Source organism: Delphinus delphis, chromosome 15 (genome assembly GCF_949987515.2).
Source record: "Delphinus delphis chromosome 15, mDelDel1.2, whole genome shotgun sequence".
Lineage (NCBI taxonomy): Eukaryota > Metazoa > Chordata > Mammalia > Artiodactyla > Delphinidae > Delphinus > Delphinus delphis.
Window position 1 is genome coordinate 16258522 of NC_082697.1, and position 27207 is coordinate 16285728.

At 47.9% G+C, this 27207-nt stretch overlaps 2 protein-coding genes across 2 annotated transcripts in view; both read right to left on the reverse strand.

Moving 5' to 3' along the window:
• MYBL2 (MYB proto-oncogene like 2) overlaps positions 1-8957 on the reverse strand; it is a 28222-nt gene extending 19265 nt beyond the window's left edge. Inside the window, exons 1-3 of the mRNA XM_060032715.1 lie at positions 8748-8957; positions 4960-5053; positions 591-662 (exon numbers count right to left, since the gene is read on the reverse strand). Of these exons, the coding sequence (XP_059888698.1) occupies positions 591-662; positions 4960-5053; positions 8748-8767 (186 nt within the window). The 5' untranslated portion in view covers positions 8768-8957. The remainder of the gene's footprint in view (positions 1-590; positions 663-4959; positions 5054-8747) is intronic.
• Positions 8958-20148: 11191 nt separating this feature from the next.
• Positions 20149-27207, reverse strand: part of IFT52 (intraflagellar transport 52) — a 30465-nt gene continuing 23406 nt past the window's right edge. The window contains exons 11-14 of the mRNA XM_060030760.1: positions 25553-25640; positions 24435-24543; positions 22210-22355; positions 20149-20410 (exon numbers count right to left, since the gene is read on the reverse strand). Of these exons, the coding sequence (XP_059886743.1) occupies positions 20363-20410; positions 22210-22355; positions 24435-24543; positions 25553-25640 (391 nt within the window). The 3' untranslated portion in view covers positions 20149-20362. The remainder of the gene's footprint in view (positions 20411-22209; positions 22356-24434; positions 24544-25552; positions 25641-27207) is intronic.

Below are 27207 nucleotides of genomic sequence, written 5' to 3' on the forward strand. Positions count from 1 at the left end.
TATCTCCCTGAAGGTTTCAGATCACATGGAGGAGGGGGAGGTGACGAGGGTCTGGTGACTTGGTCCCTGAACTGCCCGATGAGCCAGGAAATAAGCCAACAGCAGCTCCTGCCACATCCCCTCCCTGCCAGACACCTGCAGTGCCGGGGGTGGGGGACCTGAGGGGGACCCGCATCACCAGGAGCCTCTAGATGCTGGACATGGTGGCAACAGCCAGCTCGGCAGGGGCCTCACCATGGAGCCTGCTCAAGTATTGTTTCCCCTCAGTTTCAGTCTCACGGTTGAGAAACCGAAACCGAGCACCAACTCGCTCCTGACTTGCAGGAAGAAATGCAAATACGTCACTGATCTGATTTCATGATCACAGAGCCCAAGACCCCCAGGCACACGGAGGCTGCTGCGTGGAGACGCTTACACCAGGGTGCCTTGGATTCCGGTTTGGGAAGAAAGGGCCTAGGAAGCCTGGAAGGTTGTTTTGTTGGGAGAGTTGGGGGGGACTTGGTAAGGAACCCCCCTTTCTTCTCCTTGACACAAAGTCTGTCCTGGGCCCACTGTCCTGGGGGAGGGGGCCGCAGAGGGGCTGCACTCACGGGAAAGTGGCTGGCCAGGAACTTCCAGTCTTGCTGTCCAAACTGCCTCACCAGGGCCCTCAGCTGCTCATCCTGCCAAAACCGGGAAGACAGAGGGCTCAGCTACACGTGTGCAGAAAAGAGCTGCTCTTGACGGAGCCCTCCCCAAAGGAAACAGCCTCTCTCATCCACTCAGTCATGAAATGATCACCTATTACACACCAGGCACGCCAGGCATGGCAGCGGGCAGCATCGGAGCTGCCCAACCTTATGGGACTTAAAGTCTGGAGGGAAGCAGATGTTAATCAAAGCCTCCTTCAAACAAAAGGAAAGGTGCTGGGGGATACGGAGAGGTCGATGGTGAGGCCTATTTGGGGGGATCCAAGGGACAGGCCCCAAGGAAGTCCAGTGAGGCTAGAATGCAGGAAGCAAGCAGGAGGGATGCAAGAGGATTCTGGAGGGGACGGTAGGGGCCAGACCACAAGCAGGGTTGATTCGGGCCTCTGCGTCATGCAAAGCCACTGATGCACTGAAGCAGTGGGTGGTCACGGTTCAATGTGCTTGTTATGAACTTCACTTTGGCAGCTGCAGGAGAAGGGGCTACAGGTGGGCAGAATGAACGAGAGGAGGCCATTACAGGCACCTGGGCCAGAGACGACAGTGACCCAGCACTGGAGATGGGGGACATGGGCAGAATCAAGCACACTCAGAAGGGAAGGAAAACAGTACCTGTTAAAACGTTCTCCTGAATATAAAGTACTGATTTACACAACAACACGAAATCAGAGTATCATTGTGATGAGGGAAAGAAGCCAGACATAAAGAGTATACATTGCATGATTCTGCGCTTAAGAACTTCTAGAAAATGTAAACTAAGCTATAGGGACAAAAAGATAGTCAGTGGTGTCTGAGGTCAGGGGTGGTGGTAGGGTGAAATGGACAGCAAAGGGAGCAAGAAATGCCTGGGGTGATGGAAGCGCTCTACGATGACGGTGCTGGGAGTTTCATGGTAGCACGTCCATTGAAACTCACTGAATTGTACTTTAATGGTTGTAGTTGATTGTATGTAAACTATTCTTCCATCGAATCAATTTTTTAATATCTTATAACATATAAAGGAAATGTAGGAAATTCCCTGGCGGTCCGGTGGTTAGAATTCCGCGCTTTCACTGCCAAGGGCCTGGGTTCAATCAAAAAAAAGAAAAAGAAGAAAATGTAGTATATCCATACAGAATATTATTCAGCCTTAAAACAGAAGGAAATTCTGTTGCAAGATGCAACGTGGATGACCCTTGAAGACATGATGCTAAGCGAAATAAGCCAGACACAAAAGGACAGCGTATGAGTCCACTCTTGTGAAGAATCTGAAGCAGTCAAATCATAGAAACAGAAAGTAGACAAAGGTGGTTGCCAAGGGCTAGGAGGAGGAGAGGGGGGAATTAAGTGTTTAATGATTCAGTTTTGCACGATGACAAAGTTCTAGAGACCTGCTGCACGGTGAGAATATACTTCACGTACTGAACTGTACACTTAAAAATAGTTACGATGGTACACTTAACATTAGGTGTTTTTACACACACGCACACACACTCTCTCTCTCTCTCTTTTTCTCTCTCTCTCCTGGACAGAAAAAAAGGCCACCAGAGAAATCCAGACCCTCAACTGCAGCTTGGGCACAGCCCAGCATCGGCTGGACAAAGTCCCCATAAATCCTGTAGCTGAGCCAGCCCACGGCCACACAGCCAGCCCCGGACACCCTGCCCTCCCCTGCTGCCTGCCCGACCTGGCCAGGCCAACCCCTGCCTTCCGCCCATGTCCCCTGTGTCCATCTCCAGCACCACCATCCTCCCCGACAACTGCGTGGGGGACACTTTCGTCTCCAGCTCCTGCCGGACCCCATGGGCCCCCTCCACCTGTCCACTCCCGCCTGCACTGTCCTTGTCCCTCCGCAGCCATCTTCTCCCACCTGCCCGGCACAGCAACCTCTCCAACTCCCTCAGCTTCAGGCTGCCCCCAAATCCCTTACCCACCCTACACACAGCAGACTAGCTCCCTGGAGCCCAGCTGTGGTCATGTCCCGCATCTGCTTCAAAAACCTTCAATGGCTTCACCTTGCCAGCTGAACAAGCCTACATCTCTGAGTCCGAAGTCCAAGGCCTTCCGGGATTGGACCCCATTCGATCTTTCCATCTTAATCAACCACGCTTCCTCTTTAAGGACCCTTTGCTCCAGCCAAACGGGGGGGGGGGGGCCTCTTGCTTTTCTCCACCTGTAACCCATTTCCTATTGACTTACCCACCATTTTGCACACCTGACTGCTGAATTTCCAAATCCTTACTCCATGAAACTGTTCTTAACTTCTCAGACAACAGTAAACTCAACTTCTAAAAGCATTTTGGGGAATTCCCAGGTGGTCCAGCGGTTAGGACTCTGCGCTTTCACTGCTGAGGGTGCGAGTTATAATCCCTGGTCGCGGAACTAAGATCCCACAAGCCTCTAGGCCAAAAAAAAAAAAAGAGAGAGAGAGAAAGAGAAGGAAAAAAAAAAAAAGGCATTTCGACAATTACAGGTGCCTCCTACGTCTAGGAAGCTTAGTATAAGGCAGGAGAGACACCACAGTGAGCACAAAAGACACCAGTCTTGGGACTTCCCTGGTGGACAGTGGTTTGGAGTCCACCTGCCAATGCAGGGGACATGGGTTTGAGCTCTGGTCCGGGAGGATCCCACATGCCACGGAGCAACTAAGCCCGTGCACCACAACTACTGAGCCTGTGCTCTAGAGTCCACGAGCCACAACTACTGAGCCCACATGCCACAACTACTGAAGCCCATGAGCCTAGAGCCCGTGCTCCGCAACAAAAGAAGCCACTGCAATGAGAAGCCTGCACACCACAACGAAGAGTAGGCCCCGCTCACAGCAACTATAGAAAGCCCGTGTGCAGCAATGAAGACCCAACGCAGCCAAAAGTAAATAAAGAAAAAAAAAGATGCCGGTCTTGCCAGCACCATGATGGCCACAGCATGTCCACGGGCCTGGGCATGGTCCAGACAGAGAGATGCTCTGGGGTAGGGACCCCATCTTGCTTGTTCTTCTAAGCCTGCAAGAGTGGAATATAGTCCCTGGTCCACAGTGGGATGAACAGAAAAGGCTGGCTTAGCACTCCTCTGAAGAAACATCTTTTATGATTTAAGAGTGTTTCACAACTCAAACAGTAAGGGGGAGAAAAAAAAAGACTTAAAACTAAACACATACAGGAAAATAGAGGTAGACTAAAAAGATAAGGCCAGTAGGAGTCTAAATCGGTACAACCAAGTCAGAAAACAACCTGACAGTTTCTAAACTAAGCATATACATACACCATGAGCGTACCTAAGTATCCTCTCTAGATGAATGAAAACATAATCCTCAAAAACACTTAGGCAAGAATTTTCACAGCCGCTCTATCCACAATAGCCAAAAACTAGAAACAGCCCAAATGCCCATCAACAAGGGAAGCATACTATGGTCTATCCATACAATGGAATACTCTTCAGGAAGAAAAAATGAACGAATTACTGAATCATGCAACATTATGCTGAACAAAAGAAGCCAGATAGAAAAGAGCAGAGCTGTATGATTTCATCTGTAGGACATTCGAGAACAGGCAAAACGATCAAACAGAGAGACACTGGATGGGCGACTGCCTGGAGCCAGGAACGATGGACCACAAAGGGAACTTCCGGGGACAATCAAGGTGGTACTTATGTGAGTAATACACACTTATCAAAACTGTTGGAGCTGTTCACTTTAAAAAGGTGCATTTGACTGTATATAAATTATACTTCATAAGCTTGATTAAAGAATAAAATCAATTCAGAGCTTGCTATCGCAGACAAAATACAATGATTTTTTAAAAATGATAATGAAGGGGGGTTTGCAGATTTGGCTAAACCTCCCAGCAGTTAAAGGACAAGAAGCACAATTAAAGTCCACGATGCAGAACACACCAGCTTTCAAGAGACACAACAGCAACTGCTGACCCCAAGGTCTGAGAGATGCATCCCCGTAAGAGTCCTCAATACTGAGAATGTCCAGGAATGCTCTGAGAAGAATCATCAGGGAGAACCAGAGTGCCTATCTGCTTCTTCTTTTTTGTTTTTTGGCCGCACCATGCAGCCTGTGGGATCCTAGTTGCCCCGACCAGTGATTGAACCCGGGTCCCCAGCACTGGAAGCACCGAGTCCTAAAGCTGGACCGCTAGGGAATTCCCCCATCTGCTTCTTTCATCAGCTCCTCCTCTTCATCATACTGGTCGGGGCATCAGGCAGACACAACCCAGGCTCTGTTCCTGGTCCAGCCTCCCAGCTGCCATCACCTCCACCCCTGCAGTTGCCCCTCGGTGTCACTCACCTCCTCGTGGGTCCATTTGACCTTGCACTTGCTGTCTCGCTGCTCCGGCACATCTGAATCTGTGTCCTGGTAGTGCAGCTCATCCAGCTCCTCACTGCAGGGAAAGCAAGCCAAAGGTCAAGGACATGTGTCTCTCCACCTGCTGCTACATGATGGACGGACAGTGTGGATTGTGGCCATGACCTCTTTACTCTTTCATTTTCAGTTAACACTCTAATGATTTCAAAAGCTACAAGAAAAAAGAAGTTAAGATTTCACCAAGGACTTCCCTGGTGGCGCAGTAGATAAGAATCCACCTGCCAACGCAGGGGACACGGGTTCGAGCCCTGGTCCGGGAAGATCCCACATGCCGCGGAGCAACTAAGCCCGTGCTCCACAACTACTAGAGCCTGCGCTCTAGAGCAGACAAGCCACAACTACTGAACCCGCACGTCACAAATGCTTAAGGCTGTTCACCTAGAGCCGGAGCTCCACAACAAGAGAAGCCACCGCAAGGAGAAGCCCGCACACAGCAACAAAGAGTATCCGCCACTTGCCGCAAGTAGAGAAAGCCCGTGTGCAGCAATGAAGACCCATCACAGCCAAAAATAAATAAATAAATTTATTAAAGAGAAAAGATTTCACCAAGAATATTATATTCAACACCAGATACCTATTTCAAATTTTCTTTTAAATAACAAAACTTTTTCAACTTGCACGGGTATTTTAAGGATTAAAGCTGATGATGTATGTGGGCTTCCCTGGTGGCGCAGTGGCTGAGGATCCACCTGCCAATGGAGAGGACACGGGTTCGAGCCCTGGTCCGGGAAGATCCCACATGCCACGGAGCAACTAAGCCGCTGCGCCACAACTACTGAGCCTGTGCTCTAGAGCCCGCGAGCCACAACTACTGAACCCACGTGCTACAACTACTGAAGCCAGCGTGCCTAGAGCCCGTGCTCCGCAACAAGAGAAGCCACCACAATGAGAAGCCCGCGCAACACAACCAAGAGTAGCTCCCGCTCGCTGCAATTAGAGAAAGCCATATGCAGCAACAAAGACCCAACACAGCCAAAAAAAAAAAAAAAAAAAAAAAAAAAACCTGATGATGTATGTAATCATCAAGCACCAGGATTTTAAGAAATATTGTTCGAGAAAACCATTTAAAATACATTATCTCAGTAACTATGTCCATTTTTGCATACCCCTTCTCAATCCTTGCCTACACATAGGTCTAGTTTATGGAGCTAAAAATCAGAGTACAAGCAACTTTGAATTCTGGATGCTTTTATTTTCTAACAGGTAATTTTCCAAGTTAGTCCAAAATCTTCCTATTTATCAGGTTTAATAGTTACAAAAATGGAGATCATGCTATCCACCCCCATGCATGTCCGGGGCTCACAAGAGCACCCTCCCAACTCCATTAGGTCACCTCTGTCAGGGTCATTCCGAAGTCAGGCATTTTTAAGTGGGAAAAGCGCCTACACGTCTCCAAACAAGCAAGGCAAGCACAGGCCTCTCCAAAAGAGGAAGAGGACTTCCTTCTGGGGCGACGCTCCTTTCCCCTTCTCAGCATCTTCCTAATCACACCTACATTCCCCAGAGCACATTGGAAATCCTCCCGTCTCATAACATAAGCCCTTAGGCTGCAACTGCCTGTCTCCTTGACAACCTGGACAGAGGTCAGCACCACCTCATATCTGTAGGGCCTTTGGGGGGTAGCATCAAAATACCTTAAGAAATGTTTGCTCTGGGAATGGCTGGACATAGGAATGAATAAACATGCAAAACTGCTGCCTCTTAGTCGATAAGAAATGCTAATACAAGTAAACTTTTTAGAATTAGGAAAGGGACAGACGGATTTCTAAACCCAGCAATACACCAGTCATAGGAGGAGCTGGAATTCAGCCTTGTCTTGTCATTCCCAACCCAATTCATGGGGTCCTCCACTATCGCAAAGTAGGAGGCAAAAAACTCTACAAGATGCTAATAACAGAAGGAAGCTGGCTTTAACATCAACTGCCCCCCGGACTCTGTTTTGACAGAAACTACCTTTGGTTCTCCAGCACCCAGCTTCTGACAGAAGCTCAGCAAATGTTCCTTTGAGGAAGAGACTGTTTCTGTGTAACACTCTCTGGTGCTCCAAAATACTCTATTTAATGGGGAGAGCAGCTCAGACGGCTGGGAGAGTTCTGTGAGGTAATATACTTCTAGTACCAACACGATGATGCCTGTCTACTTCACATGCATTCTCATTATCCCCATTTAATAGATGTGAACATTGAGGCTCACAGGGTTATGCCACCTGCCAATTCCACTAAGCCAGGCTCCAACCAGCACCTTCCAGTCCTCATCTCGTAATCCCAGCTGGAAAAGCAGAGGCTAAGTCAGTAGTGGCAACCACATGGAGGTCCAACACACCCTTTCTATGCCCTTTCATGCGCTGGGCTCTGCTCCAGATAGGGTGAGTCAGAAGCTGAGCAGGAAGTAGGGCACTGGTGCAGAGGAGAGTTACAGCGGGTCGCCGAGAATCTAACTGAATGCTGTTCCAGGGTACAGAACTCATCCCTCACCTGGCTGGGGTGGGGGAGGTCCTCCACTGAGCCCCAGGGGAGAAGTAGCAGAGGACCTGGGGGTTGTCTGGGGCCTTGGTTGTTGCCTGGAGTTAACACTTCCTGAACCAGAAATTCAGGGCCTGACTAGTGCCTGCCCAGAACAACCCTTGGGAATTGGAGCTGCCCTGAGAAATTGTGGCCTGAGGAAGACACACCCTGAGCCTGAACACTGCCCAGGGATCAGATGCTTCCTTGCTGAAAGGAATTCTAGGGAAAGCCAGCAACGATTGCTTCTCAGGTCTATATGCTGGGCCTGAGAAGGCAAACACCATCTGAAGTGGGGTTTGAAGTTATCTGGGCTGCATGAATCCAGGGAGGGAACAGGGCAGAATCCCATTGTCCTCCGTGACTCCCTGCCTGGTTGAAAAGCCCAGAGCTCAGGCACCGGGTGCACAGGTCTAAGACACGGACCTGGAGCCCACAGACCTGGTTCTTGGCTTGACTCTGCTACTCATTCTCTGGCGAGTTAAGTAAGATGGAGACCGCAGTTCCTGCCTCCACCCCAGGGGCTGCTGGCACAGAGCGGTCTCGATACACATCAGTCTCTCTTCCCCTCGCCTTCAACCTCAGCTGCCCCAAACCCCTCATGTGGAACAGGAAGACAGGTCTCCGAAACGAAAACGAGCTGGGGTCCGCAACCCAGGTGGTGGGGGACCAAAAAGTCAACACCCCCGCCCCTGCATCCTTCCTAGGTCGAGGGAGGGAGCTTGGGGTTCTGTGTTTCCCCGAATGTTAAGAAATGGCCATCGGCAAATCTGAACCCCAAAAGGCTTGAACGACAACAGTCTCCCAGGCTTTGGCCGCCCGCTCGCCGTGACTTGGAAAATCACTTTCCTTCTCCAGGGGTCGCCTCCCTCACCGGTAAAGCCCCTTCCAGCTGACACCGCCGTCCCACCCCCACCCCGCAATTAGGCGGGAGACAAAATGACATCATGCAGGGCTTGGCCCGGGTCCCAGGAGACCCGCCCGCCCCAGCTCCGAGGCCCAGGGAGCCGAGCGAGGGGCCCCCGTGAGACCCCGGCTTCGCGCGCACCCCCCGCGTCTCCCCGCGTCGGGCGACACAGGACACTGCGTTTCCTGAGGACCCCACCCCCGCCCGGCTCAGAAGGGCACGGCGAGGGTGGGGGCAGAGGTCGGGGTTGGGGGGGAGGTCGGGGAGGGGGGAGGGGCCCTTAGCCTCCCGGCTCCTCTCACCCGCGTGTCCGCCGAGACATCCCCCCGGCCCGGGCCGCGCCGCGCTCGCCCGCCCGCCGGCTGAGCCCGGAGCGGGAGCCGGGCCGGGGTCAGGGTGCGGGCTTCTCCGGCCGCTCCGGGCCCCGGGGCCGCGCTGCGAAGCGTCAGCGTGGCCGCAGGTACCGCCGCTGCTCGCAGGGGCTGCGGTAGCCGCCGGCGCGCACAGAAGCACTTTTCTATCTCCCGCCAAGCGCGTCGGCGCCGCCCGGGCCTGGCGCGCGGGCGGGCTGGCGTGCGCGGGGCGGGGCCAGAGGGCGGGGCGTGCTCGGGGGGCGGGGCCGGAGAGCCGAAGAACACCGCACCTGCGCAGAGCCCTGAAGCCCCAGGGCAGGGAGAGGGCGTGGGTGTGGCTCCGAACAGGCAGCCAGGTGACTAAGGCCTGGCTCGAGCCAAGACTGATCGGGGCGGCCCTGGAGGAAAGACTGAAGAAAGGGAGTGAGCCGCAAGGATGGGAGAGTCAGGCCGGGGAAACCACCTGTGCAAAAGGGGCAGCTCTAGTCCAAGCTGCTCCTGCGTCCCTACAGCCCCACCTCAAAGCGGCCCCCTCACCCCCACCTAGACCGGGTCTGTGCCTCGAAACCATCTCCCTGCTCCCTTTCCAGCCTCGAATTCAATGGCTCCAGCTCCTCAGCTTGACTGCTGGCGGCCAAAAGTGAGCCTCCTAGAATTCAAACCTGATCTTGACTCTCCAGCACTTAAAATCTAGGTCCTCTACCTCAGGGTAAAATACTCTGTAATCAGGTGTTTATAGGATTCTGCCAGATCACCGCCCCACCCCCCAACCCACCGCCCCCAGCCAAAGAAAACTCGCAGCCTCCTGGCCTTTACTCGGGCCCAGTACACTTCCCACCCCTCCCACCCGAATAGTTCCTGTTTATCCTTAGAGTCCATGGCCCACAACCTGCTTGTTGACTCGTGCGTCTCCCCATTTGAACTATGGGATTGCTAAGGTCCAAGTGGCCCCTCAATTCACAGCAGTATCCCCAGGGCCCAGAATTCAACTGTTGCACTGAATTCAGTTTACCACATGCTTAAACTCCTAGAGGCTTAGCAAGGATTTTCCATTTTAAGTTGCCATTTACCAAGTACCTCCCGAGTGTCACCCCACATCCAAGACAGGTGCTGAAAGGGGGGGTAAATGAATTATGAGACAGGAGCCTGGGGAGATGGGCTTAAACCTCAACCTCTTAGCCCCTGCTTATGCCTCAGACCCCTCTTCCAGAAACTTCTGGCCACCTGGGGGCAGTCCAGCCCACTGCTGCAAACTTCACTTACCACAACAGAAGGAACACTGACATCTTATTATACTTGCTAGAAGCTTCCACATCAATTAATTCAGGGCTTCCCCCACCCACTTCCCTCCTAAAGTAATTCATGTGGAGATGTCCATCCCCTCTTCATTGCTAGGGCATAATATTTAAGAGTGTAGGCTCTGAAGCCGGACTTCCTAGGGTTTGATTCCCAGCTCCATCATTTACTAGTTACGTGATCATAGGCAAATAACTTCTCCGTGCCTCAGTTTTCTCATCTATAAAAATGAGTTATCAAAGACTTAGATTGCTTTTACTATGTGCCAGCCACTGTTCTGTATGCTTTATACATTTTAATTCATTTAATCCTCACAGCAACCCTATGAGGTAGTATTAGGATTCTCTTCTTTTGGCAGATGGGGACACTGAGACACAGGCCTCCCCCCAGGTCACACTGCTAGTAAATGGCAAAGAAGGGATTTAAGCCTGGGCTGTCTAGTTCCAGAGTATATGCTATTAATCACTACACTGGTACCTACTTTGTGGGATGGTTTTAGGATTAAATAAACTTATATATGTAAACCACTGAGAATAATCTCTGGTACATAATAAGCACTATATTACTTTTTGTTGTTATTATAACTCTTCAGTTGCTCTCATGCTTGCCCTTTGAGGTCTAGGAAGCTGCTTTGCACACAGCACACACTCTCACATGGATTATTAGTCCCATTTCAGGAGAGAGACAGGACCTACCAGCTCAGGCAAGGTATTTGCCCAAGGCAAGAGACAGGGAGCGGCTGTCTCCAGTTGCTAGCCAGCTGACCAATACACTTATCGACTGAAAAAGAATGCACAACCTAGAAGTTGAGAATTATGTTTTATTCAGCAGTATTACTGAGGACTTAAGCCTGGGATATAGCATCTCAGATAGCTGAGGGACTGTTCCGAAGAGGTAAGGGAGGAGCCAGGATATATAGTAGTTTTTGCAGTAACAAAAACAAAAAAACCCCAAGGAGTCAGAACATCAAAAGTTTACTGCTAATTAAAGAAAACCAGACATCTTAAGTTAATGAATTTAGCACTCTTCTATGTGTGGGAAGATGCAGGAGTCTGAGCTTATTGAAATTACTTGTTTGATACCCACCTTAACTATCTAGGGCCAGTATCCTATTTTTCTCCATCTTGAATCCCCTCAGGGCACACCATCAGGGGTGGCTGCAGTGGCTGCTGGCTTGATGGCCACAACATCCTTTGTTTACTGAAGTGGCAGGTGATATTCTTTGTCCATATCAGAGTCTAAGAAGCCTGGAGTCAGTGCTGCGAGTCAGAGAGCAGGGAGGTCACCCTGGTACCAGATGGAATCTGGTTATCTGCACAAGTGTGTCTTCTCCAGTTACCATCATGCCAACAGATACCCCTGGAGAGAAGACTCCAAGTGTCCTGGGTGCAGCCACAGCTGGGAGTGGTCCCTGGGCTCAGGACTGATAACATATAGACTGCACTCTACCAGGAACCTTTTCCTGCACATACCCTCCTTGGACAGGGAGGCTTCAGTCATTTGGTCATTCCACAGTTTGCCCCACCCCAGGTTCCAGACGCAGGGCCTGCCCCTGTCTTGGGAAGGCAGCATCAAATCTATTAAATGCTCAGGATGCAGCATAAGCCTGGACACAAAACAAACACGGATTGATCACAAATAAATGATAAGTAGGATCATATGTCCCTCTGCCTGGCGTCTTCCCCTCCACTTACTGAGCACCTCCCTTTTCACCCTTGTCCTCCCACCACCGTACTTCCTCTGCCCATAATTTTACTTGCTCTCTCAAGAGCAGACAGCCCCACATTCACATTTCAGCTTCAGATGTTGACCATAATGTTTGGCTCCTGGCAGGTACTCACAGAAGGGGTGTTACACATTTTTAATTGAATGAATGAAATGTTAAAACTAACATTTGGGCTGGAGAGTTGTTAGGAAGGCACAGAACTGGGGGAACTTGGAATGCTAGAGTTTCGATTGTGCCTTACAGGGACCATCAAAAGAGATTTTGAAACAAAGGAATGTTTTTCAGATACTTCTGCCCAAGGAATTCCCTGGTGGTCCAGTGGTTAAGACTCTGTGCTCTCAATGCCGAGGGCTCAGGTTCAATCCCTGAAGGGAACTGAGATCCCACAAGACACACTGTGCGGCCGGAAAAAAAGAAAAACGTTTTTAAAAAAAAGATACTTCTGCCTCACCCCCAAGGGCATCAGTGTAGAGGACAGAGTCATGGCAGCAGGTAAGTGGCCAGAGGCATGAGAGGTCCAGAACCAGCAGTGGAAATGGGAAACTTTCAACAACAGGGTGGATCCCAATGCAGGGAAGCAATTCAATTAACTGATTCAAGAAATCAGACCTCAACAGAGAAATTTCCTCGCCCACTTCTCAAAAGATTGAGATTTTATGAATAACTATTTGCAAAGCACCTATATTTGAGTTCCAGCAAAGGACCTGCAAAACATTCAGGTCAGAAAATAATAGCTGGATTTTACTGGGGAAGACACCATGGGCCAGGCACCATACTAAGAGCTTTGCCTTCATTTTCCATTTAATGCTCATCACTATGAGAGGCAGGTGTCAATCAGTAAGCTCCTCATTCTAAAGATAAGGAAACTGAGGTACACAGGTGTTAAGTTGCCGTGATCACACAGCTAGTGGGCAGGTGGCTTGAAGCAAAGCACCCATCCTTTGAAATGTAAATTGAGAGTACAGTTTGTGAAAATATGTCGAAATGACTTGAGGCTGGGCTGCACCAGGAGCTAGTCATCAGGAGACAATCCAACATCCATACTCTCTAGAACCTCACCAGGTGATAGGAGAGACAATGGGTAAACAGAAAATTAGATCTATCAGGGCAAAGATAAAGGCAGGGGCTGTGGTTATCAACCAAAGGGATCACTGAAGGCTCTTCAAAGCTGGGTGACTTAGGAATTTGCAAGGTGGCCAGAGGGAAAAGCCAGTGCATATCAAGGAGAGAAATATTAGGAAGTACTCAGACTGCCCAGAGTTGAAGTCACTTTTTTTTTTTTGACTTTAAAAAAGAATTTTTATTGGAGTATAGTTTCTGCTGTACAGCAAAGTGAATCAGTTATGCATATATCCACTCTTTTTAGATTTCCTTCCCATTTAGGTCACCACAGAGCACTGAGTAGAGTTGAGTTGAAGTCATTTTTGATTCTTCTCTCACATCATCTATCTGACCCATCTGCAAATCCTATTGGCTCTACCCTCAAACTCTACCTTCAAAATATATCTAGGGGCAAAGCACACGAAAAGATGCTCAATACTATTTCATTTGGGAAATGCAAATTTAAAACCGCAATGAGATTTACACACCTATTACAATCACTGACCAAAAAGACTAATCATGTCAAATGTTGAAGATGGGGAGTAATCAGACTTCTCCAATACTGCTGGTGGAATGTGAAAGTGTACAACCACTTTGGAAACAGCTCAGCAGTTTCTTAAAAACATCTACACCTACCATATGACCCAGCCATATGGAGCCAAGAAAAATGAATGCACATGTTCACACAGAGCCTTTTACATACTTTTATTTGTAATAGCCCCTAACTGGAAACACCCCAAATGTCCATCAACAGGTAACTGGATAAACAAATTATAGATATAAAACAAATATATCCACTCTGACAATAAAAAGGAATTACTTATACAATGTGAATCTCAAAATAATTAGGCTGAAAGAAGACAAAGAGTACACACTTTGTGATTCCATTTACACACGACTCCAGAAATTGCAAACCAATCTAGTGACAGAACCAATCTAAAGTGACAATGGTTGTAGAGAAGGGATGACAAAGGGACACGAGGACGTTTTGGGGGAGTGATGGATATGTTCCATTTGCATGACTCTAGGGGTCCCTCTTCAATCACTGGGAGAAGTGTGGGGTCATTGACCACAGAACAGGGCAATCAACCCTGCGTGGGCTTGTCCAGACTCATGCCCGCCCCAGCTGTGTCCTCATTTATGCAATCGCAAAGGGTGAGAATTTGGTCTCTTAGAAACCTTCTGGGAATTCCCTGGCGGTCCAGTGGTTAGGACTCCGCACTCCCACTTCATGGGGGACGGGTTCCATCCCTGGTCAATCGGGGAACTAATGCAAATCTCCTGCATTCCTGATGAGGGGTATGAGACTCCAAGAGAAGAGCCAGGATCCTGGACTGCTTTAATACACACACCACGTCCAGCCCACACCTCTGACTTCTTATCCTGGGCCTTCTGGGGCATCAGCTTTCACAAACATTTAGTTCTTCCTTTTGTAACATGGCCACTTGCAGTTCAGCAATCAAGCTGGAAGGAGTCGCGGATTAAGGAGTTAGGGCACAAATTCAGGGAGGGAACGAACGACGGACACCAAGGCCTAGTCCAGAGGCGGGTGGAAACCACCTGCACGGCCCAGCCCGGCCAGGCCCCGCGGCCGCACTTGAAGGTAACATCACCCACCTCTGTGAAGATGGAGAGGGAAAATCAGGCCTTGGAGTCCACCTGGCAGTCTCTTGCCGCCCACAGTGAGCAGGGACAAGAGACGTGACCTCTTTCGAGGGGTCCAACTAGTGAATAAAGGCCGAAGATCCCAGGCCGTCTGACCGCGGGGCCCGCGCCTCCGCCCAGAGCCGGCCCACTTCCAGGCGCGCGCTCCGGCTCCGGCTCCGCGCGAGGCATCGCGGGAGGCGCACCGCCTGACGTCATTATAGGGCGCGGGTTTGGGGTTAGATTGGATCGCGGCTGCTGGGCTGTGGAGCTCCCGCAGACTTTCCCCGCGACGCGGTCTCGCCCGGTGACCCCTGCCGGCCCCGCGCCCTCTGAGCCATACTCCCTGGGATCCTGATCGTGAGAGGACGGGTGAAAGGCCTGGGGGAGGAGAGGGAGCAGGGCAGGTACGTCGCCGGCCTCCGACACTATGGCGGTCACGGCCCGGAGCCCGGTTGACCCCCTTCAACCTCGAGCCGTCCCTGACTCGCCGTGTGGCTCAGCAAGCCCTGCACAAGCCTGTGACACTGCAAGTTTCCTTCACGCTATTTGTCACCGTCAGCAACTCTTACGAGGTTAATTTCTCTCTCGCATTGTGAGCTGCAGGAGCGCAACCCTAGGATGAATCATTAGTGGGCTTCGTGTTAAAATTTGGTATAATCAAGATTTATTACTCTTTTTAAAGTATATATTTCTTCCTGTCTCTTGAAGGCAGCGGAAGAAATTAATAACATTGGTTGCAGAAAGAGGAACTGAATGGCTAAAGAGGGTGAAATTCTCTTTCAACATCCTTCAGCCCCGTGCTTACGTATTACCTAAAATTTTTTAAATTAAAATTTAAATTTCCTTAAGGCATACGTAGCGCTCTAGGACCTTTTACGGGAGAGTTTGAAAACGTCTCACATATGATTTTATGAATAAGAAGTAACTTAGCAAAAGCCACACAATGGATCTATGATCTATCATAAGATACTTCAAGTTTTCCTCCGTGCTCTTGGGGGAGGAGAGACCCTTTGTCACCCATACATCTCTCTCATTATGTTATCACCTCTTCGTTTTTTGTTTTTTTTTTTTTTTGCGGCACGCGGGCCTCTCACTGTTGTGGCCTCGCCCGTTGCGGAGCACAGGCTCCGGGCGCGCAGGCTCAGCGGCCATGGCTCGCGGGCCCAGCTGCTCTGCGGCATGTGGGATCTTCCTGGACCAGGGCACGAACCCGCGCCCCCTGCATCGGCAGGCGGACTCTCAACCACTGCGCCACCAGGGAAGCCCTTTTTTTTTCTTTTAATATTTATTTACTTATTATTTATTTTTGGCTGTATAGGGTCTTAGTTGTGGCACACTGGCTCTTCGTTGCGGCCCGCAGGCTTCGTTCTAGTTGGGAAGTGCGGGTTTTCTCTCTCTAGTTGTGGCGTGCAGGCTCCAGAGAGCGTGGGCTCTGTAGTTTGTGGCACGCGGACTCTCTAGTTGAGGTGTGAGAGCTCAGTAGTTGTGGCCCGTGGGCTTAGTTGCCCTGTGGCATGTGGGATCTTAGTTCCCCAGGCCAGGGATCGAACTTGCGTCCCCTGCATTGCAAGGTGGATTCTCTACCACTGGGCCACCAGGGAAGTCCCTCCTCTTCGTTTTTCTTTTAAATAAATTTATTTATTTATTTATTTATTTATGGCTGTGTTGGGTCTTCATTGCTGAGCGCGGGCTTTCTCTAGTTGTGGTGAGTGGAGGCTTCTCATTGTCGTGGCTTCTCTTGTTGCGGAGCACGGGCTCCAGGTGCGCAGCCTTCAGTAGTTGTGGCACGTGGGCTCAGTAGTTGTGGCACGTGGGCTTAATTGCTTCACGGCATGTGGGATCTTCCCGTGCCAGGGATCGAACCTGTGTCCCTTGCATTGGCAGGAGGATTCTTAACCACTGCACCACCAGGGAAGCCCCCTCCTCTTCGTTTTGATACCAACATTTCTCTGATGAGAGATTTTTTGAGTTCAACAAAGTCTCCAACAATTTTTTTTTCCGCTGCTACCTGCTAGGACTGGTACTACCACTTTATTGTTGTTTTGTGTGTATGTGTGTGTTTTTTTTTAAAGAGTGAAGTTGAAACACTTGTTCGAGTTACTTAACTTTTTCATCTCAAGTGGTTTATGTGCCAGAAAAAGTATGTGCACGTAGGTGAACAGCATCTGGGATAAAGGGCTCATGTTTGAATTTAAAAACAGCCCTGCTCGTTATCTTAACCAATTGTTTAGACTTAACTTCACTAATACTGGACCAATCTGACATTATACATAGCATCACCTATGAAATATTCCTGCCAAAAATGTTTAATTCAAAGCTAGCCTTTTATGTCTAACTTCCAGTATGCAGGAAATAAAGGAGATAAAGGGACAAGTTAATAGACATCAGATAAATCTAGAATGTGGGACACCTAATTTAGTCGCTTCAAAAAGTCAATGTCATTTAAAAAAAAAAAAAGGAAATAAAAAGGAACCAAAGAAAGAGGTAGGGAGACTGTGTATTGGATTTAAAGAAACTAAAGAGACAAATCCAATATGTGAAACTTGACTGGATCCTGGCTTGAAAAAACATCTATGAAACATTTTGGGGACAGTTGGGAGACATCTGAATAAATATTAAATATTAGGTATGATAATGGTGTGTTGTAGTTATACACTGATGTATATTAAGGGGTAAAGTATTATAATGTCTGAAGTTTAATTTCAGATGTTCAGTAAGAAAAATTATACACACATCAAGTATACATCGCAATATGTTAACTTTTGAAAGTAGGTGGTGGGTACTGGTGTTTATTGTACTATTCTTACCACTTTTCTGTATGGTTCAAGTTTTTCATAAGAAGTTGGGGAAAAACATACATCCTTGCCACAGTCACCCATAGACGAAGGGGAAAAGGCAGCTGACGCATGGCAGGACAGGCCTTGCTTCCTCCGAGGAACCTTCTCGAGTCAGTAGTGTGGGGGGAGAAGCTCCAGGTTAGCAGGCAGGCAGTGCTCCTCTGGACCTAGGTTTCCCTAGTCCTCTGTGTCCCAGTTGGAAAGGGAAGTTGGATTAGATTCAGATCCAAAAAGTTCCTTCTAAAATTGTAGGTATGGGACTTCTCTGGTGGCGCAGTGGTTAAGAATCCGCCTGCCAATGAAGCGGACACGGATTTGAGCCCTGGTCCAGGAAGAAGCTACATGCCGCGGAGCAACTAAGCCTGCGAGCCACAACTACTGAGCCCATGTGCCACTACTGAAGCCTGCGCACCTAGAGCCCATGCTTTGCAACAAGAGAAACCACTGCAATGAGAAGCCCGCGCACCACAATAAAGAGCAGCCCTCGCTCGCTGCAACTAAAAGCCCACGCGCAGCAATGAAGACCCAACGCAGCCAAAGATAAATAAATAAATTTATAAAAAGATAAAAAATAAAATTGTAGGTATGAACACGTAGATACAAAGAACAGAGTAGTGGTTACCAGAGGGGAAGAGGCAGGGGGGAGGGCAAAATGGATAAAAGGGATGATCAACTGTGGTGACAGATGGAAACTAAATTTATGGTGGTGAGCACACTGTAGGAAATAGAGGAGTAGAAATGTACACATGAAACACAGAATGTTATACACCAGTGTTACCTCAATAACAAAATTGTTATCTACTGCTGCATAACAGTTTACTCCAAATTAATGGCTTAAAACTGCCATTTTATTATGTTCATAGATTCTGTGGGTCAGGAATTCAGGAAGGTCAGAGCAGAGACAGCTTGTCTCTGCTCCATGATGTCTGGGAACTCAACTAGGACAACTCAACAGACTAGGGGTGACTTCATGTTTGGAGTCCTCTTCATTCACGTGTTTAGCAGGTGATGCTCGTACAGGTTGGGACCTCTGGCTGTTGGCCAGAACATCTATACGTGGCATATCCACGTAGCCTATCCAGGTGGCCGCAGACTTGTATGGAGGCTCCGAGTGCCCCAAGTGAACCAGGCAGAAGCTGTATAGCCTTTTATGACCTAGCCTCAGAAGTCACAGTGTCAGTAACATAGTGCCAGATTGAGAGGGAGGGAACGGAGATCTCACCTCTCAATGGCAGGAGAACCAAAACCACAGTGTAAGAGAAGAGCACATGGGATGGGAGGTAATTGTTGAGCACATTTTTGGAATGTATTCCAAATACATTTCCATGACACTCCCTGCTGTTCCACAGCTGCTTGTTCTCAGCTGGCCCCCAGGTCTGCCCTTTGAACAAGGTGGCCTCCCCCATCCCTAACACTGTGTTCTGGCTTGGCTACTCTGAATAAGCCCTGCACTAGGGCTTCAGTGTCAGAGAATGGAAGCCTACAGAGCCTTAACATGAAAAAATCATTTGAAATTCAGGATGTGACTTGAGCCTTTCTCCCCAAGGTTTTAAATTTCCAAAAATGTATAAAATAGATAACTAATGAGAACCTACTATAGCACAGGGAACTCTACTGAATGCTCTGTGGTGACCCAAATGGGAAGGAAATCTAAAAAAGAGGAGATATATGTATACGTATAACTATTCACTTGGCTGTACAGCAGAAACTAACACAACACTGTAAAGCAACTAGACTCCAATACAAATTTCAAAAAATGAACTTCCAAAAATGTTAATTCCTCGACAGACTATTTTCCTGGCTTCAATTATCCAACTCCATGTGAACAACTCAGGTCTTGAGACTGGACACCCTTCCTAAGCCTTAGTTAGGTATTTCTAGCTATTTACTGGTTATTACCACTTGCACGTATTGCCACTGTCTCAGCTGGCTCCTATGCTCTGCAACAGCTCACGCTTCAGAATCCCCGTCTTCCAAAAACTCCACCACTGTCCCAGGCAGTCAGGCTCAAAATCTTGCCAACCTGACCTCTAACGCCCAGACCAAATCTATTTCAGAATGCCACCTTTCCTACAACAGCATCTTAAATCCGCACTCTGGTTACTTCCTCTTGGAGTTATATGACACTCCCCCTAAGGGCCTTCCTTCCAAAGTTCTATCTTTACAGAACCCACCAGCTAAGCTATTCCCATTGCACCATACCCCTTACACACTGGCAGTGGTTTTGCAATCTTCTATCTGGCTTTCAGGCTTTCCCCAAAGCTGGTTCCCAGTGTATCCAGTACATTTGCACAATGCATAAATGCTGTGCATTTCCACATCAACTGCTCCATTCAAGCAGGTACAGTCTCTCCCATTGTCCTTGGGACAGATGATCACATTTTGCCCTGCACTATAACCTAAAACGATGATAGAACTGAGTGGCAGGAGCTCAGAGGAGAGGGACAAAGTGTGGGTGAAGGCAACAGCCTCCAAATGGTTGTGCCTGTGTGCAGCTGGGAGATGAAGGAGTGAGTAAGCTATGTAAAGAAGATACCTATCAACTATTTTACCTTTTTCATTAGGTACAGTGGGGCAAACAGACTGTGGGTTGTTTGTTTTCTATCCTTTTGAGCTAGTCCAAAAGCTGTACAGTATTCATAAGCTTGAGAGTTATTTATGCTTCTGATAAAAGAGACTCAAATCTAGAACTGGAGTCGAAAGAAAAGACTTCAATGAAAGACTGATGCATAAATTATAAAAATACAGATTCAAACAGGTTTAATTTAAAAAATGGAACATACCTTACAGAAGTTAGAAATGTTATCCCTCTCTGGGCACTATAGAAGATGCACAGACCTTCCACAGCTCATAGAAGAAAGACTATAGACAATTTTGATAAAGAATTGAGGGACAATTCAAAAAGAGTTTATAAAGAGAGAATCTGGAGGCAGAAAATGCTTGAAGAGGCTTGGTCCTCAGAAATTGTTCTGGAATGCCGTTTCACTTGTATCAATATCATGTTCCTGGATGAGGGAATAAGAGAATTTTAGAATTTCAGTTCAAAACCTGAAATGTGAACTCTTTGTTGTTTTGGACTTTGATTAGAGATTCTAAATCATCATTGATTGGGACACATAGCTAATCTCTGGGCTTTACGGCTAAATCCAGCCCGAGGATTAAGTTTTCATGACCAGGACAGGGCTTTGACCACAGCCCACCACCCACCATGATGAATGGGGAGCAAATACATTTGAAGGTACTGATGCAGACACCACACCAGACTTCTTACCTTGGCCTTAGGGGCCTGACCCTGCCTTGCCACCAATGTAAGTACTGCTGGGAATCTACCTGGCCCCCATCCCACATTTCAGTGCTGAGCAGGTATACCAATACCTTGCCTCTGAGTTGCTTTCCTGGTACTGATCTCAGAGCACTCTAATTGCCCAGATGTTCCTGTCTCACTCACTGCACGTAGCTCAGGCAGACAGCAACGACAGCATTCACCGCCACAGCCCTGACATCTAGCACCAGGCCGGCACATATGAGGCATATATTATAGTATGAGTACACAGCAGAACCAGCTCCCGCCAGTAGTGGCTCAGATCCTAATCAGTCTTTCTGTTCAGCATCTAAAATCGTGTGTGTGTGTGTGTGTGTGTATGAAAGATGGACATTCTCTTTATACTGTTTTATAGTCCTTTCCCCCCACCCCATTCACTGTATCATGAATGTCTTCCTAAGTCCTTAAACATCCTTCTAAACATTCTTAATCTTATGGATGCACCCTAGGTACTTGTTCCCTACTGATGAGAGTTTTTCTTCAATTAAAACAGTGCTTCACTGAGCATCCTGACTGGTAAATCTGCACACATTCAGAATATGTATATATATTTTGGCCACGCCACATGGCATGCAGGATCTTAGTTCCCCGCCCAGGGATTGAATCTGTGCCCCCTGCAGTGGAAGTGTGGAGTCTTAACCACTGGACCACCAGGGAAATCCCAGGATTATATTATTAAGACAAATTCTAAGCATTAGAATTGCTGGGTCAAAGGTATATATATATATATATATATATATTTAGGGCTTCTGAACGATATTATAAAAAATATCTCCATAAAAGTGGAACCAGCTTATTCTCTCATCAGTAGTATATAAATGAATGCCCATTTACCAACCTTGGTTGGACATTTAATTTTAGAAGTCCTGTCCAGGGATACGCAAGATGAAGGCCAGGCATAATTTTTAAGTTCTTGGTCCTCAGCCCTGGGCAAGATGATTTCTAACATAAGGTGCTGACCTCACGTCCTGCTGCTCCATCCTTGGTTCAGTTATCTCCAGCCACACAGGCATTACTGCTGTCCCTCAAACAGGCCAGGCAGAGCCCAGCCTTAGGGACTCTGCACAGGTCTTCTCTCTGCCTGGGACACTTGTCCCCCAGCTATCTCCATGGCCAACTCCCTCAACACCTTCAAGTCTTTGCTCCCATGTCAGCTTTGTAGCGTGGCCTATCCTGACCACCCTATTTAATTTAATATCACCACATTCAGCACACTGATCCCTCTGACCCTGCTCTACTTTTTAATAGCGCTTATCATCTCCTAGCATCCTATGTGATTTACTTATATATTACATTTATTGTTTACTGTCTCCTCCAGCTAGATATATGTCCCAGAAGTGCAGGGAACATCATCTGTTTTGTTCACCTAGTAGCTAGTGTAATGCCCGCAGAATGAATGGCATGGAACACGAGAAGTCCAGCTTATGGATGATATCACCACTGGAAGGACTCCCACTTGAGTGGGCCTTCTGGGTTCTGTACCTGGTTCAATTTCTTGAATTCCACCACTTGGAAGAAGATGTGCTCGAGGATATGTTTGGCATCTTGCTGGTCCTTTGGTAGTTTACTGGTGACTCCAAGGATGTCACCACACTTCCTGATGTAGAATTCCAGGTCTTCTTCAGTACCTAAGCACAGCTGGGGCAGTTAGGTTCACCCGTGACTCTGCCCTTCCCCAAGTACAGACTTACTGTGGTTTGGGTATCCCTGTCAGGTTCCTACATCTCTCAAGATCACTCACCTCTCCCTTGGGTAATGTGACCAAAGGACTTAAACAGTGACAAACTGTAGAGATCTCTGATGTGCTGTTTTTGTAAATTAGGACAAAAGTGTGACACTCCTAATTAGAATAAAGCTAGCCAGGTTCTGGCTCGCTATCACCAGATCTGGCATTCCTACGTTACAAAGAACAGGACCCACCAGCGGGGAATCAAAGTACCATTCTCTGATTGCCGCAAGGATCATTATGTGAAGGACATATGCGTATTTTATTTTATTTATATTATTTATTTAAAAATTTTTTGGCTGCACCACGCAGCTTGCAGGATCTCAGTTCCCTGACCAGGGATCAAACCCACGCCCCCAGCAGTGGAAGCGTGGAGTCTTAACCACTGTATTGCCAGGGAAGTCCCAGGGGTATTTTAAATAGCATTTACTATAGCAATATTATAGGAAAGGAAATAAAAGAAACAAAAAATCATCCATAATTCTCTGTGTAACCATCCCCAGTCCTGTATCAAGGATGGACAGCCATTACTGCCCTACTTACACTATACTGTAATTTCTTTTATTCCCCTCTGATTTGCATTTTTAAAGTTATGATAGAAGTGTTCTCTCACTCTAGCTCTACCCCCACCAATACTTCCTAGGGTAATTACTGCCATGTATGTCTACATGTCTACATATGTGTAAAAACAGGGGATCAAACTATAATAGTTCTGTAAGTTGCTGTCATCAGTTAACAATGTAACATGGACATTCCAGTCAAAGCTTATGCTCCACGTCTTTCTTTTAACGGATGTATAATATTCCACTTTGTCTCATATTTTTTTAAACCAATTCTCCTACTGATAGACTATTAGACTATTGTTGTCTATTTTTTGAATGCTACAATTAATATCTCTATATCTTTTCTGTTATGCGTTTCTACTAGGATTTCTGCAGGATAAACCACTAGAAACAGAAACGCATGGTCAAAGGGTCTGATCCTTCACAGGTCTATTATTCCCACTGGACTAATTACTAGGTCTTGCTAATTTCTGATTGCCTAGCACCTACCACAATGCCTGGCATGGAACAGAGATGCAGTAAAGGTGTCTGACATTGAACTATTTTCATTTTTGCACATTCCTTTCTGGTCTTTGAGCACATATAGATGTTCACATAGTTGGGATCCTACTCTAAGTGCAGTTTTATATCTGCTTTCTTCATTTAGGAATCTCAGTGTCACCCCCTGGCCTTTGTAAGCCTCTTTTATAATGACTACATATTGTCCCACTGATTGAATGTGGTGCAATTTACTACCATTTCCCTGTGAGTGAACACTAAGGCCAACTGTATTTTATTTTTTAATAAGTAATGTCGTAGTCATCTGTGTACCTTCATTTATCTCCCTAGGTTAGATTCCCAGGAGTGGGGTCACTGCCTCAATTTTCTGTCTCCGAATCCATGTGTGCAGGCCCACCTGCTGTGCTGGAGGAAGGGCATGTCAGGAGGAGCACGGGGCTGAGAGTCGGGACCGCAGCTGTGCAGCCCGGAGCCTCATTTCCTCACCCACGGGTCAGGGTGGGCACACTTGACTCTCTCTAGAATCCCTTCCAATTTGAAGTCTCTGTAATTCTCTTGGCCCTGACTGAATTTTTTTATTCAACGGCTCCTGTGACCAATGGCCTAGGTTTGCTAAGAGGCAGCCAGAGTCAGAATTCATCCTGGGGTCACCCAACAGGTCAGAACTAAAGACACACAGGAATTAAAGCTGAGACCCTGGCCTCTGCCTGGCACCATGTTCTAGCTCACTGAGCTAACTGACCCCTAGGGAAACAAGCCACATCATTCACATGAAATAAACAAAAACTGTGCTTTTATACTTCCATTCACATTCTGTTCTCCCTAAACAAACGCTACGCTTTCTTTCACGGCAAATCTCAGAAATTCACAACTTAATAAAACTCACAAAAGAAAACAAACAAGAATTTGACCACACTCACACTTATTGGTGATCTGAGCAAGCCGGGCCTTCTCAGAGGAGAACGTCTCATCTAAGTCAAACAGCTCCAGTGGAGGGGGTGATAATTCCCTGAAGCTAGGAGGGAAAACCTAAAAGGCAATAAAGTCTTTCATGAAAGAGCGCATCCAAAGCCATAACTGACGGTGATGAGATGTAAGGAAAATAAGACGAAGAACCGCCCAGCGCCCATCACCTCCTTCCGCCCTAACCCATGAGGCCACGGCAAGCAAGACGGCGGCCCAGTGCGAGCAACCCAGTAGAACCAGCTCCAAGCAAGCCACCAAACTCGCCAAGCTGATGTACCAGCGCCCTTGCATGTACCAACTCATGCAAGGACACACAGCTTGGGGCTTATCCGGCTTATTTGCATTTTGTGCAAATTTGTGTTGAACACTTGACTGCATGAGTCGTTTCTCATCTGATGATGAGTTCTTCAGGGACAGAAATTGGGGAAACAGATGTAGATTAATGTAGAAAGTGCTGAACCTATAGCCAGAATTTGCAGGTATGAGGCAGTGGTGTGCTGATAAATGCTGAGCTACCACTCGAAACGACAGGCCTCATCTGTAGCATTTGTCATTTCCTGTTTTGTAAACACTTCCACTGTGGCCGATTTTCAGGTTACCAAGGTGAAGCCAACTGGCTCATAACCTTCCAGAATGTGGTGGGATAAGACAATTTTGAAGGCAAGTGGAACTCACACTGGACTAGAATGTTGAAAAATAACCTATAGACACATGACTGTCCCCTGGGCTCTTAGAACTGTGCTGTGAATCTGAGTGCCCGTTGCCTGGAGAGCTCAAAGCTTTCTAGCACAAAGCTCTTCCTCCTTTTCAGCCAGGTGTTCTCATACATGCCCTTCAACCCCACAAAACAGGAAACGTTTAACAGCCAGAGAGGTCCACACCCGTGATTCCTCAGTTGGGAACTACACCAAATGGAAGTCCCTGTAGAATACTAACAGGTTTGGTCTCTATGCATGTTTTGAGCCAGAGAAACATGACCCCATGAGGAAGCCAGCCCCACACGAGGCCAGCTGGTGAGGGAGGGGCAAACAGTGGGGCTCCGCGGCAGGATGCCCCCCACACACCCACTGACCGCTGGCTGAAGGGCTGGCAGCGGCGTCTCAAACTGAGGTTGGATGAGCTGGAGAGGTTCATGTTTCACGTTTAGCTGTTCGTGAGCCCTGTGTTAAGAAGAAGATAAAAAAGCAGGAATCAAGATGAGACACTGATGCAAAGCATGTCTAACTGATCTCACGGTGCTCGTCTCCAACGATCAGGAGGCTCAGCACTTTGGCAAAAAAAATAAAAATCACACAAAATGTATTGTTACACGTAACGTAATGATCCTTTCAGGAATCTTCTCTACTGCAACAGACGGCATGACTTTATTGAGAACTGAAGGGAAAGTTCATTCAAGTTTCCTGTCGGGCTTCTCCTAAATAGGCTTTTAATTTTTACCCACTGGACACCGTGAATCTTGTAACTCACTGTGTTTCCTTATTTGTTTTCACCATCAAGAGACAGGAGTCAAATCTGAAGTCTGCTTCTGGCGACTGAACAGATCCACAGGATATGCACTTCTGTGTGCTCATTCACTCCACAAACATCTACTGAACACCTACTGTGTACCAGGCAGTTTTATCTGCCAGGAGTACGGCAGCAGGGGAAAAAAGAGACCAAGGCAGGCCCTCATGGGACTGACATTCTAGCGGAAGAGAGACACACAATAAACAAAAGCCAAGATGCCAGGGATTAATAAGCATTAGGAAGAAAAGCAAATCTGGAGAGAGGGACAGAGACAGGGAAGGGGCAGGGAGTGGGGCCTTGCCAGAGCAGCCCTGAGTGAGGGGAGGGGCAGGTCAGGCAGTCTCCCTCAGAGGCGTCCCAGGCAGAGGCCAGAGCAAGAAGAGGGAAAGGGGAGCGAGACATTTTCACGGAACAGCAGGGCAGCCAGAGCAGCTGTGACGGAGTGAGAACGGCACGAAGGAGTTAATGGAGTCAAGGGCTGACCTTCCCCCACGGTAGTTTTTTTATTGCGGCTTCCCCTTTGCCTCCGTCCTCCCAAACCTTAATTTGACCTTCTGCATCGGGGTATAGATTGTACAAGCTCTGTGACCTCCTCTGGGAATGAGGCAAATTAAAATATACTCACTCACCCAACTTAAATTGTGTGCTCATCTGTGGCCTTTCAAAATTCATCTAAGCAAGCAAATGCCAAGGGGTGTGGACAAAGTTCATGACTGTTTCTCTGTAGGGGTGCTTTGAGAAAGGAGACAGGTCTATGACCGCAGAAAGATGGCTAGCTGAGCTTATGCCGTCACCACCTCCACTAGTCCAAGATGCTTGGGGAGCGTCTATCCTAGCAATGAGCAGATGATCCCCACGGAGAGAAGAGAAATAACGTTTCTTGAGCATCTACCACATGCCACGTGCTGTGCCTGACCCTGTGCGAGGCACTTATTTAATGTAATCCTCAAAACAGCCCTGGACAGTGGGTGTAATCTCTTCCAGAAGAGGAAACAGAGGTATAGAGTTGAAGTAGCTCCCCAACGTCATGTGCTTAGGAAGCAACAAAGGCAAGGTCAGAACTCAGACCTGGCTAATCCCTGCCAACCAGAAGCCCCACGACTCAGTCTACCCAGATGGCAGAATTAGAGGCAGTTCTAAGCTAAAGGTTCTAGTACCCACACACAAAGAACCCTGATGCCAAGTCCTGGCCTTGGTCATTCTAGCCATGACATTCTGTTT